We start from the raw sequence: 13,248 nt of genomic DNA, 5'->3' as shown, positions 1-13,248 counted from the left end.
TTCTAAGCGCCTTTCTACTAGAGGTCGGACTGCGGCATACAGACTTCACAGATGAAGTGGTGTATCAAAATTCTGTATAATACCAGCCAAGTTAAATCCCCTGGACGCGAGGCGCGAACTTGATATCGGTCTCTTGGTTCGCTTTTCATCAAAGCGCGCGGGGGAAACTTTTGCTCCGGGACCGGGTTACTCCTCCAGGATCACTTATCCGTCTATATCGTTATAAACTTCTCGCGCGATACCGTCACGATTTTCTCTTATGCCGTCGAAGAAGATGGGACCGTTATGCACACTCGCCTACACGTAGCGGCGCTCGAATTCCCGTTTAAATAAAGGCGGCGGGATAAGAATAAAAAATGACTCACGCGGAAGCCGGAGGTATTTCGCCTAGGTGTACCTGAGCAACTGTTCTTCTTAAGAAAAATATGTATGCGGATCCCGCTTTTGTTTCCTTCTGTCGTCGGGAGGGAGGAGGCTACACGCCGCTTATATATACGTACGTGGGCCCGCGAGAAAATACCGACGACGGGAACGAGGAAAATAGAATCACGAACGACGATTGAAGGAAAGTGCAGTCGTAAAGGATAGGAAATGGCTACGTACACACAGGGCTGTTGTACATACGCATATATAAATTTTTGATGGACGTACGTATTCCGTCATCCTACATTTATATACGGAATTCCTTCGAATTTGCGCAGCCTCATAGAATTCACGTTAAATCCACGCCGCCGTATTATATGTTGAAAGAATCTTATAAATGTAGAGTGAATCGTATTTAATTTTGTTTTTTACCTTTTACGTAAAAAGAAAGAGAGAAGAAATGCATTTATATATAAGGATAAAAAAAAGATAAATGAATATCCGGTTGCGTTACACGCTACTTTTTCAACTGGAAAGTAATAAATTAATATAAATTCGCGCATAATTTCCGCCTGAATGTTTAACACGTTGAAACAAATTTAGGCGTGCGGAAAAACTGTTTTACATTCACCTCGAGAAAGCTTTCTTTTTTAGTCACGAAGCTGCGAAAAGTTTTGCACATTACGTTTGCAGGCTATTAGATGAATATAGATGACCCGTAGCTTCATGTAATATTAATTATTTCTATCGTTCTCTGCGATCGCGATAGAATAAAAGACTCGGAAAAGAAATATATCTACAGCCACGATACATTGAGGAGAATTGTCAATATTTCCATTATTCGTCAATATCGATTTTTAGCGAGGAAACCTTTAGAAACTGTAGAAGCAGCTGCGCGTTTACTTGTGGTTTACATGTGCCTGGCGGAAAATCGTTGTTGCGAGTCAACGGAAGCAAATTTTCTCCGCGACCGAACCTCGATTACGACATCGAGACACGAGGAAGAACGAGAAAGAACGCATTAAGAGGAAGCGCCAGTATTAGCGGAGAATTCAAGTCCCAGATCGGACGGCGTTTCTAAACCGGATTATATCGTCCAGAACTAATTACCTCGACAGACTGTCGGTTTGCTACTGCGTATCTCCTGGACCAAATGGTCCTTTGCGAGAACGAAGCATCGAGGACAGAAAGAGGGACACGCGTGGAGACGAGACGAGACGATGAGAGAGGTCGGCGACTCGCTCGCTTGCCTGTCTAACGACGATCCTATCATCGACTAACGGGGCCCACGGCTTCACAAGTTTCGTGATCGTGACGTCGGTGTGTCAGTTGACGTCAGCTGACGTCGTCGTCTTCTTGTTGCCGATATCGAGGTCCTGTCGTCGATCACGATCACGTGCTGTGTATAGCCGGGTAGAGCAACATTTTATTCGGCTATTCGTCTCGGTTTCGGCGAATAAAAGTTCGGATCCGCGTGGGGTTTTTTTTTTCTTTTAGTTTTTCAACGGACAAGTGGCGGAGATGGCGACGAAAAGATCCATTCGACGGCCGTGCCGAAAGGAAACTCGTGTCAAGAGACCATCAAAGCGTGACCGAGATCCTCTTCGCTCTCGGACGTCCACGACTGACCGATTTGCAGTTCGATCGAATTAACCTTCTCCTCCCATCTCCCCTCCCTTCTATCCTGCCTTCGTAGAAGATTCTATTGAGCTGACGTGCACGACGTCTAACGTGGATTTCGTGTCGCCGAAATCTCGCGATTAAATCTTTCGCGATTTAAGTTCATAGAGAGAGAGAGAGAGAGAAAGAGAAACGTGAACGCGCGCGGAAAACAGATGACAACGAGCGCGTGAAAGCGAGATAAGGAAGGATTAAAGGCAGTAAAAAGGGTACTTTGTAGACGTCAAGCTGTCACATACAGGCATACTTGCGCGCCCGAGAGGGCCGATTTTCTAGAGAAATTCGCCGTAAGTGGTCGTCCCGATGCGTAAAATGCTCAGAGATCCTTTGCATATCCGCGCCCTGTGAATGCCTTTACTTTCCCTGCATCTCAGCCGTAAACGCTAACGTTCCTTTACGTATCCTTGCCGCACCGTTAGATTATCACGTACCTATGCTCTCGCTTGATGGTTATACGGCGGCGCAAAAGACGTAAAACGAAGACTAACAACAATTGCGCGTTTCCTTTGACTTTGGCGCGCCGTGCCTTTTGGCAATTATCCGGCACATGATGGTGTAAAAAAAAAAAAGGAAAAAAAAATATATCGTAGATTGCACGAGAGATCGCGAGACGCGCTTACTTTTTATTTCCGTTCACCAGATGTTCGCAGCACGAATTACAGCCGTGGCTCACGCAATTGGAACGCGATGCCATCTTTCAACCGAATCTGTTCCGGTCATATAGTTAGTTCTCGATGTAAAAACTGACACGAAATGAATTGCGCACAATTCATCTATTAGATCATTTTTATTTGCCGTGCAAGGACTTCCAACCGCAGGCAAAAAGTGTTAGAAACGATATATCTCATGGCGATAATAGAATTTAGAAAAATTTAAGCGTTAATTAATGTCATTATAAAACAATTACATTATTTTATATTATTTTATGGAAACAAATATGGGTGTCTGATCAAGGAAGGAACGATTGCACGGATCGCACAAAATGCAATTGCTGTTTTGATCATGCTCATTGTTAGTCGGTGAATTATTATAGACTACTTTGAGATACGTACAATAATAATAGTTCAGTTTTTCGAGTACTATTATTATTTCAAGCATTGGTCAGTTTGCAACGCGCGATTGTACATTTATACATCTATTATTATACGTCAATTTTAATTTCCTCATCTCGGAAGCAAATTACCTAGTGTACGTGTTATTCTTGACAGATGCGCTCGAAAAATATTATGGAACAATACCACTTCTCCATAGGTATATAAGATCTCATCCCGCCATTTAATTAATGCCCACAAGTCCGACGTCTGCGGACGTATAGTTTATATTAATTATACCCCGGAAGATTCAATTAGTGCGTTTCTCATTACACTTACTTATACTGGTATCCATTATTCATAAGGAACCACCGCGGTAGCACCCTCTGACAATGCACGTGATCCTTATAATTCATCGTCGGAACCGAATATATATATGTAGATGCATCTCTAACATATATATATATATATATATATATATATATATATATATATATATCTCGATCTTCTTCTCTATATATAAAGCACGCAAAATATATGTTTGCGAAAAAACCAGAAATTTATTTCGATGTGATATATAAAAAATATTTATTTAACTCGCGTTTTTCTCGATGTGAAAAGAATAAACTTTTTATTCTTATCAAAATTATTCCTCTCTTAACTATCTTGTACGCTCAATCGCGTAACTATATTTGCGAAAATCAACTATTATATACATCTAAGCCAAATATAGATAGTATAAATCTTTGAAAAATATTTTCTCACATTATTTGATTTTTTGATTAAGTAACACATTAAAGCATATTATTTCACACAAAAAAAAAATTAAAAGACAACAACACTGCAATGCAGTTTATTCGAGAATTTATCAACACATTTCAACATTCTCCGAGTAAAATATATTCGCGTATGTGCCGTAAAAGCATTCAACAGCGTCGGAAAAATAATAGGTCAAGAAATACTCGAGAAAAAGTGTACCTCAGGCGACACTCAATATGTGGCTCCATCGGGTGCAGCCTCTCCTTAGAAAAATCAACCACACTGAAAGTGCGAAAGCTGTTTCGTACTCTGCAAAAATTTAAATAAGATTCGAACACGCGAACGAAAACGGATGCAATTCCAGAGGTATTTGCCAGAGAGCACCAACTACTATTCGTGTTATTCGCTAAAGAAATCAATATCACTTGATGAAACGTATTACAGAATTTATTAACTTTACGCGTTTTAATTCGAAGAATTATCTGATTCGGTTTTCATTTATTGTATTATTGTATATTTATTAAACTGCACATTTTAATATCTTTTGAAATATTTAGTGCCACAAATATGTAATTAAATAAATAAAACATAAAAAATGATTTCGAAGGAAATGTCCGATACACATTTGGAGAAAATGAAAACTAACGGATATTATGAAAGATAATATTCGTGACAAATTATTACGTGTAATGGAAACAATTATTGTACAATTCGATACAGAATTCCCAATATTTTTGCACGAATCGACATGCACATTGGAAATTTTCCAACATTAAAAATTCCATTTAAAATATATATTAGAAGTTAAATTCTTGCAATTGCTATGCAGAATGTTTGCAGTAGTCTATATGAAAATATTTGAACGTTATTTGCGTACATCAACAGCAAAATTCAATCATCATCTTATCATGAAAAAATAATTTGCAGCAAACTAACAAAAAATTATTTTACCGTCACATTCTTAATTTATAATAATAAAAACGAAGTATTTATTTTATAATAAATTTATCTTAATTTCAAGTTTTTTTTAAGTATGTTTAATATTTTGATAGAGTTCTCTACAGCTTTGACATAAATGCGAAAACACTTGTCTTTTTAGTATTCACTATCTATATGAATTAGTAGTATACAATCTTTTGTACTTGTTGTAGAATCTTCAATCAATTCGCGAAAAATTTGTCTCTTTCTTAATATCTTTTCCTTATTAATGTATTAATTAACGGATTAGACAGATGAAAAATTAAGCGTACAGTTTGTGAAGAACGTGTGATAAGCACATCGACCCGATTCTCACCGACGTGAGTACCGGACGACACCGTCTATTATCCTTCACTTTTGTTTCGCTTATTTTCATCCGGTAGATCAAGGCAATTGGTACCGCAGGCATTGTACAGAAAATTATCGCGCTTCGCCCAAAGCGATCCTTACATTACACAAAATGTTCGTACGAGACTGATGTGAAACGATCTTAACATACTTCGGTTATCCTATGAAGCGCCGTAATTGTGCAAAACAACAAGAAGACACCGCTGGACCTCGAGGCTTGTTCATCCCGCATGTACATATGGAAATCTAATTTTAATGATAACGAATCAAGAAATATTACTGCATCTTGCTTCTCTCGCCTTTCTAAATATTGTATTGCTGTTAATCATTTACTTTCTTTACGAAAGAAATAATGATATTGTTTCGTAAATGTATCTATTAGAGCAATACTATTAATTTTACGTATACACACACAGTGTATAACCAAACCCCATGAAATATTTAAAAGAAAATTCTTGCAGCAGGAGCTGTTCTTTTTTTATTATAAATCATAAAATTATTATATATCATAAAATTGAAAATAGAACGTAATTAATTCACGCTCGCGTATTTAAAACATCCAGGGGGGAAATAGTCTACACGTTTTCCTCGTGAAGAGAAAAAAGTTCGCATCCACCATGGATCGGTTATTAAATGGGATAGCCTCGGGAGTTCGCTAGCTATCGGCGCATAGTCGATAGTTGTTACTACAGTCTTTAGAAAGATACGATAACGATTCAATCCTACCTGGATTGCTGTCGGCGTTAGAGTTGAATAGGACGCATAGGCCAGTCTCGTAGTTGACCGCCTGACAGGAGTCGTTTGCCTGACAGGTCTCTAGGCAGTCGGTGAGCATCAACGTGCCCGGTATGGACTCGAGCATGTTCGTAGGCGCGGTGTACACGTAGCCAGTTACCAGCTCGAAGCCAACCATCTCGGGATCGCATTCGTCCGAACCCGCGGATGGCCCGGTGTAATCCGGGCCGGAAAGACCGGACGGCACGGACGCGGACGACGGCGACAGGTCGGCCGCGTGCGTCGACTCCGCGGAAACCGCGTGAACCGCGTAACCGTATCTCGAAGCAGTTTGCAACAGTAAAAGTAACGCGACGAACTGTCGACGATTGTACGGCCTCGTCATTGTCGCACTTCGATTAGACGTTCAAAATGAAATAACTTCGCGGACGTGTGTTTGTAATCTGCAACAAAAATGAGATTTTACATGAGATTATTTATTGCTCGAGACACGAGAGATATTACAAGTATGTCAATATCTTTAATTACATCTTCTACTTCTATTGGAAGAGGACAGTAAACCTCTTGAGACACGAAATAATTCGAAAGCACATATAATTAAATCATTAAATAATTAACTCATTATCTTTCAAGAAATAAAAAGATATTTATTTTTCACAGAATTATGATTACCTTTTCATTTAATCTCAGAAATATAAAAATCAATAAGTCTTTACACTTTCTAGAATTAGACTAGGATGTGAAAAATGCACACACTTAAATTGTGAAAAAAAACTTGTTTTAATATTTATTTTTCATTTTTATGATATATATATATGACAAGATAGATTTAAAAAGATTTTATAAAAGAAGCTAAAGATGAGGAAGAGATAATTTGAATGTACCTATAACGACAGTTAATTACTAGATTAATATCTTTTTTCTGGAATTAAATACAAAATTAAAGGACTATATATAAAATTAAACATCTCAAAGCGTTTTTCCGAACCGCTTTTTCTTCGATATGGGACTGTATTTTCTACTGCTTTTGAGCGAACGTTTCAATACTCTGACGGATTGAAGAAAGGGGAATTAACGGAAGTAGGAATTAACGGGATGGAATGTACCGCCGTTGGCCAAGTGTCGCGTTGTTCTTATTACAGAACGAGAACGGGAATAGTAGATTGGAAAATAAGGTTTGCTCGCATTAATAATGCGAGCTGGAGCAAGGATATTTTTAACGACGACAAGTTCTTAGGAATTCTGCGCAAAGTCGCAGAGATAAAACGTAGAGATTTCGGAGCAACGTTCGGTTAATGACATTGAGACATCGTATATCAGACAGCAGCAGCTTTAAAAAGTAAAATCTTTACGTATACGTAAGTTTTATAGAAATCAATATAATATTTCTTAATGATTCTATAAACTGACACATTTTCACACTTTAATATAGATTAGTTTTACACATTTAATAACGTGCAAACGTAAAATTACGATTATGAAGTTTAAAATGCTTTCGAATTATAAGATATAAATATAGACACACACAATTTATAAGTCTGTTAAAAGTCAGTGAGCATTTATTAATATAATTAACATCACATATTTTGCATGACCAAATCAGATGAATACGACACGCGAAGAAATTAAAATGGCAATTAAAATATTACGAACGTATAACCGTAGTAATAACACAGTAACGATAATAAATTGAAAATCGTTCATATTTCCGTTTTACATTGTTGCATACATTGTGCAATAAATAACAAAACAGGACGACGTGCATATGCGGGAATTTAAATCGCCGGATATTTTCGTACACCACTATGACTCCATGGAATCGTGCGGCAATCCGCGCAAACTCTGGCAGTTTTGTTCTGCTGCCGAAAATAGCAGTCGAAATACAACGTCGTGTTTCACAATCGCGATACACGGTGCGTCTCTACGCACGTGTCGCACGTTAAAAAATAATTACACCGACGCACACATTGTCGGTGTACCCAATTCGCGGCACAGTGAAATTCCAGGGAACATGGCACGTACCTGGAACCGAACAGTCGAGAGTGAGAGAGAGGCACGTTCGATATATCGATGTCGAATTTCGCGGGAGGCGAATCGTCGTCGAGGCTATCTGGCCGCAGGCGCGATGCTGCACGCTTGCAATTCGGCGGCGTTTTATCCTGACACTCTTGCGCCGTGCAAAGGCAAATTTCACGGGCACCTTTCTCACGGGATTCTCGCGTTGGTAAGCGCGCGCGAGCGAGCTCGAGAGTGGCCGTTAGCGCACAATATGCTGAAACGGTACACACAAACGTGGGCTAAGTCGTTGCCGCGACCGAGGACGGAGAAAGAGAGAAAGGGAGAAAGAGAGAGATTCGCGACGAAGAAGAGAGAAGGTATATATGTATATATAGGGACCGATTACTTTTGTTTATCGCGCATGGTGTAAACCACCACGAAATCACAGACGCACGCAGCCGATTCGCGATGGTAATGCGGGAGACTCTCGCGACTCGCCGCGATCCCGCTCACTGGAGATGTAACTATGTCGGCCGACTGCCTCTTAGGCACTGTGTACACCTGGCAGTGTGGCTCTCTTCTCCACGAGCGACCGAAGACGTCTGCCGGAGGGGACCGAGGCCGCTGCGGCTCTAAGGAGGACAGAACGGTACGCACAATTCGATCGTGCCGGTATAACACCATTGAAAACATCACCGCCGGTTTCTTCTCCTACCTCCTCTTTCTCTTTCTCTTGATCGGCTACCTCGCGCTATCCCCGCCCAGATTCCCCGCGTTCACACTTCCCGCTTTTTGTTCTTTTTTTTTTTTTTTTTCTTTCTTTTTTACATTCTCGGTCGGATCGGTGAAGTTACGAGCGTGGCCTGACTCGCGATTGACAGCGCGATTTCAACGCGGACCCTAAAACTGCCGCCCACCTACTTTAGAATCTTCCGTGATCGCGCATTCAACGGGGTTCAACTATTTCGCACGATGACGCTTACATTATATACGTGCTCGCGCAAGCGGGTAAGCCGTGACACTTTATGCGTTAAGTCACATACGCTGACAGGGATTTACTAGCCCCTTAACATCCTCTTATTCTCTTTTAGAATACGCAGTCTTCTCGGCATCGTTTATATTTGATACGTTCTCTTTCGCACGTCGACAGTTAAGATACGAGTGAAGGGATCTGACAGCGGATAACTAAACGCATTATCGCCCGACTGTTCTTTACCACGGTTCTATATAACTGTGGGAGATAATAGAGTGTATTTTTTTCCTTCATATTGGCGATCTCCGGATCCTAGCCTAATTCTTCCACGACATATAACGGAGACCGGTCGCCTCAAGGGATCACCGAATCCGTCACGAAGTTAATTTATTTTGCAATTGCGTTTTCGCCGTTAGCGTGAGAACGGCATCGTTTGTAAATTCAACCACGTCGACAGATTCGCAGATTTATCCGGTATCGCAAATTTTTGCCGTTGATAACGCGCGCGAATCAAGGATTTCAAAGATACGTACGTATCGAATAGTTAGGTTTAATAGATAATACAAATGCGTAGATCGATATACACGCTGCAAGCACACACCACACGTATAAGCAGAAACGTGTGACATTACAAACGGTACACGCCCGACCGCAGCGAGGATAATTTGCACGATGCGGAGGAAACGAGACAGTCTGCGGACGCGAGGCGCTCTATGTCATTAGTAGGTACCTGTTGCGATCGTGGAAGACTCGCGGAATGAGCCGATGATGCGTGTCGGGTAAAATAATAATTATGTCGCGCGAGAGAGAACGCATACCTGTGGAGTCGCTGTACGACGACGCGCGGCGAAAGAAGCGGAGACGTGGAAGCGGGAACGACGAGAGAGGGAAAAGCAAGGGGTCGGTCACTCAAAGAGAGCAAAATTGAATGTTCACGTGTGAACAACGCGACCCACACAGCCGGGGCCCGTCGATGTCTCCGCGGAAACGATCGACGAGCTCGATGAGCTTCCACCTCGCAAAATGCGCGAGGAAAAAAGAGAAAAGAGGAGAGAAGGAACGAAAGAACACTGGAGAGGGAAAAGACGAGTTGCGGAGAAGGGGGACCCCAGACCCCACAGCACTTCGTACCAGGTGCCTATACCATCGCGTCACCATGGCGGAATAACGGTTCCTGGATGTCCCATCGGGTTCAATCGCAATCGGCTATCTCGCGCCGCGGAATTTTGCAGGGAAACGACCGCTTCGTCGTGGCCATCGATTTACGATCAGCCGCTATCCGTCCGCCCTTGAGTACCAATCGATCCGATGGATCCCCCCCCTCACTTCGTCACCTTTCCCTCCTCTCCTTTCCTCTTCGCGCCATAATTTCGCGGTCGTGCGCATCTTGCGAACGTCCTCCGATAAAGAGGACAGCGACAGTCTTACGTCGTCGACCGCCGGGTTTTGCGAGCACCATTGGAATTACGCTCGAGGAATTGCGAGTCGGAGATGGTGCGACCGAACGAGACGCTCGCTTCCCGCAGAATCTAAGGAAACGATCGATCATCGCGATATAGTCACCGATTAGTCAACCTCGCGGTTAATAAACGTTGCAGAATAGTCTGGATGTTATTAACGTGCGCGCGTTAGTTATTATTAATAAAGTAATATTATAGCGCGTAACGGGGCGGTACACGTAAGAAGAACGATCGCGCAGCGCGATAAGATAATTACTATCAGCAATCGGTGGCAATAGCATCAACGCAGCACGCTACATACGTAGGGTGTACGTTGCGAAGCGATGCATTAACTTGTATCAACCGCTCCGGATGGACCTATAAGCGATCCTTATGGAAATTGAACGGATAACCAGTACTTATTTCTGTTGGATTTCTGTTGCATCGGTCGATTACGCTTCGCGTAAATGCTGCGAAATCGTTTTCCCTTCGTCCGTTTCTCCCAGAGATGGATGATGTAAAACCGGAACGTCGCATAAAATCTAGCCGGTTCGATCAATTAGAATATACCTTCCTCGGCCGACTGCCAAATATGTTACGAGGTTACGACGAGGTGACTCATGTGACTCACGCGGGTGACTCGCACAACAACATTAACGGACACGCGACTTATCACATAACGGCGTAAGACCGTTCTCGATACCCGTTCTCGGTCAAGCGGATTCTCAAAGTTATGCAGAAGGTTATAAGAATGTGCCGCGTGCACATTCGTGAGCGTGCGCGCGCCACGTCGTGGATTCCACGGTACGTTCGACCACGTACGGTACGATCTCCTTAGATTTATGGACGCTACCCGCATCGTGTTAAGAGAGTCACAGAGTGATTTAATTCGTACCACTTTATCGCGCGAGATTCTCTCCTCGAGGCAGCGCTAAATTTCTAATTCTCGCGACGTGTCTCCATGAGTTAGATGTACAGCTAGAGAGAGATAGAGAGAGAGAGAGAGATATGTAAATTTTATGGAATAACGTTCTCTTGTTAAAAGTACGTTTCGTTTCTCTATATACATGCTCAAGTAATTAAATTAAATTAAATTATTGGAATGTGCATCTGTATAACATCCCCCTTCGATTGATGTATCTTCAGGCGGAAGAGCTCAAGCTACTCCCTCGTAACACGGAGGGCAACAAGATAGCGCAGGCATTGTTGACTAACGATTTCGCTCGAAAATTCACCGGTAATCTCTGTAAATCCCCGTTCCGTTCGTCACACCGCGTCTCGCATACCAGACGGACGGATAACGTCTCTCTTCGAAGATCGTCTCGCGACAGTATGCACGTAGAGACGGGAGCTCGTTACGTAATTATTCGATGCTCGACGTTGGGACGTGTGTGCGCTCACGGTCTCCCTGAAAGCCGCATCTATCTCTCCGTGCACCGACTACATCGTTTTAAAGCGATATCGACGAGAGGGGGGACCTTTAAGCATCAACCGCCGGTTTACAACCGGGCCTTGGTTGATGGTTGATCGGCAGCGCCGCGAGTCCCGCGGAATCGAGCCGAGGAAGCCTCCGTTAATGGTACGTTCCGTGTTCGGGTTCGACGCGCTATGCGTCGACCAGGAAAATGCGAGGAGTCGGATAACCAGGAAACTGGTTTATGCGTGGCTGCGCGCTGTGTGGCTCTCTAAGTAGGTATCTACTACCATCTTCATAAGCCAACACCAACATCGTCGGCGGAAGCGAGACGGAGACGCGGCGAATAGAATGGAACAGAGCTGGAAGGAGAATTGGATAGAACACGAGAAAGCGGATGGATAGAAACCGGGAGAGGCGGAGAGAAGGAGGGAATGAAGAGAGAAGGAGCGGTGAAACGGCGCGGATAAGCTGCCACGGCGCGAGCTACGAGCACGAACGAACACTCGGAAGGCAGTGAAGGAAAGATGAAACGAGAGAAAAGCAAATCGCAGGAAGACCCTATGGCTATGGAACTTGGCGGACGAGCGACTTAAGGATGACACGTCTCTATCTCCCTCGTTTTCTCCCTCTCTCTTCTCTCCTCCTATGGCTTTATCTTCACGTGTCTGCTGAGATACTGTCGTAGCCGCTGATGAATCCGTCGACGAAGGAAGGTAGAGACGGGCGATTTCGGAGAAGCGGGCGAGCCCTTTGCCGCTCGCGAGGCAACGGCGGTAATTAAACTTTGGTCGCATTTACGCCAGTATCTCGCTCCATTCTCTGCACCTCGAACTTGTTCTCGCTCGAGCGCGCGAGAACGTTTCAGCGAAGTGTCGCCGAGAGATTGATGGTGGCCCAACGTGGTAACCCCTCTCATTCCTCCTCTCCCTCTTCTTTCTCTCTCTCTCCCTTCGATCCACGTCGCCTCAAGGCCTCTAACGCAGTGCTGCGCTTGATTTCCACGACGTGTCGTGCTTTTCCTGGTTCTGTCCTCTCTCTCTCGCTCTCTCGGTGGTTCTCTTATCGCAACCGCGCAGGGAAGGTGGCGTGTTGCGACTCGTGCGTTCAATCGCGATAGAAGATCTTGTCACGAGGCTGGGAGCGGCATTACGATCCGCAAGTTCGAGTCTCTATATCGCACTCGCTCACTCGCTCCTTGCATGAAGCAGCTTATTTGCATAGAGGCTAATGCGCCGGGGTGGTAGCTTCTCATGACATTTTTTTAGCTCTCCCTTTTTCTTCTTCTTCTTCTATCTCTCTCTCGGGATACGGACTGGCTGGCATGGTAATACTAGTCTCAATCCAGTATTCTAAACGTACACGTATGCGTACGTATTCTGCGACGAAGAGCTCTTCGCAGAAAATGTACATTTGTGTGTCAATGCACGAGTCTTTCTTCCGAGTAGCGCGTCATCGAATCCTTCATTCAAATGACGAGTGTCCATTACGGAAACGTAGCTGAATTTCGAGAGAGAAGCGAGTGTATCC

General features: G+C 43.3%; 2 protein-coding genes across 6 annotated transcripts in view; one reads left to right on the top strand and one right to left on the bottom strand.

Annotated features, from left to right (window-relative positions):
• Atg16 (Autophagy-related 16) overlaps nucleotides 1–13,248 on the top strand; it is a 397,081-nt gene that overhangs the window by 225,501 nt on the left and 158,332 nt on the right. The window lies entirely within an intron of this gene.
• The window catches only part of Neo (ZP and PAN domain-containing protein neyo), an 87,836-nt gene that overhangs the window by 59,969 nt on the left and 14,619 nt on the right, over nucleotides 1–13,248 (bottom strand). The window contains exons 1-2 of one of the 2 annotated variants that reach the window (XM_083033333.1): nucleotides 7,917–8,504; nucleotides 5,886–6,337 (exon numbers count right to left, since the gene is read on the bottom strand). In XM_083033333.1, the coding sequence (XP_082889459.1) occupies nucleotides 5,886–6,279 (394 nt within the window). In that variant the 5' untranslated portion in view covers nucleotides 6,280–6,337; nucleotides 7,917–8,504. Of the gene's footprint in view, nucleotides 1–5,885; nucleotides 6,338–7,916; nucleotides 8,505–13,248 lie in introns of those variants that run through there. The other variant, XM_083033332.1, reaches the window with a different exon arrangement.

Source organism: Prenolepis imparis, unplaced genomic scaffold (genome assembly GCF_030444845.1).
Source record: "Prenolepis imparis isolate NDT839.2.m4 unplaced genomic scaffold, iyPreImpa1.0 SCAF_3, whole genome shotgun sequence".
Lineage (NCBI taxonomy): Eukaryota > Metazoa > Arthropoda > Insecta > Hymenoptera > Formicidae > Prenolepis > Prenolepis imparis.
Note: the sequence above shows the minus strand (reverse complement) of the source record. Positions and strands in the feature narration are given on the sequence as shown.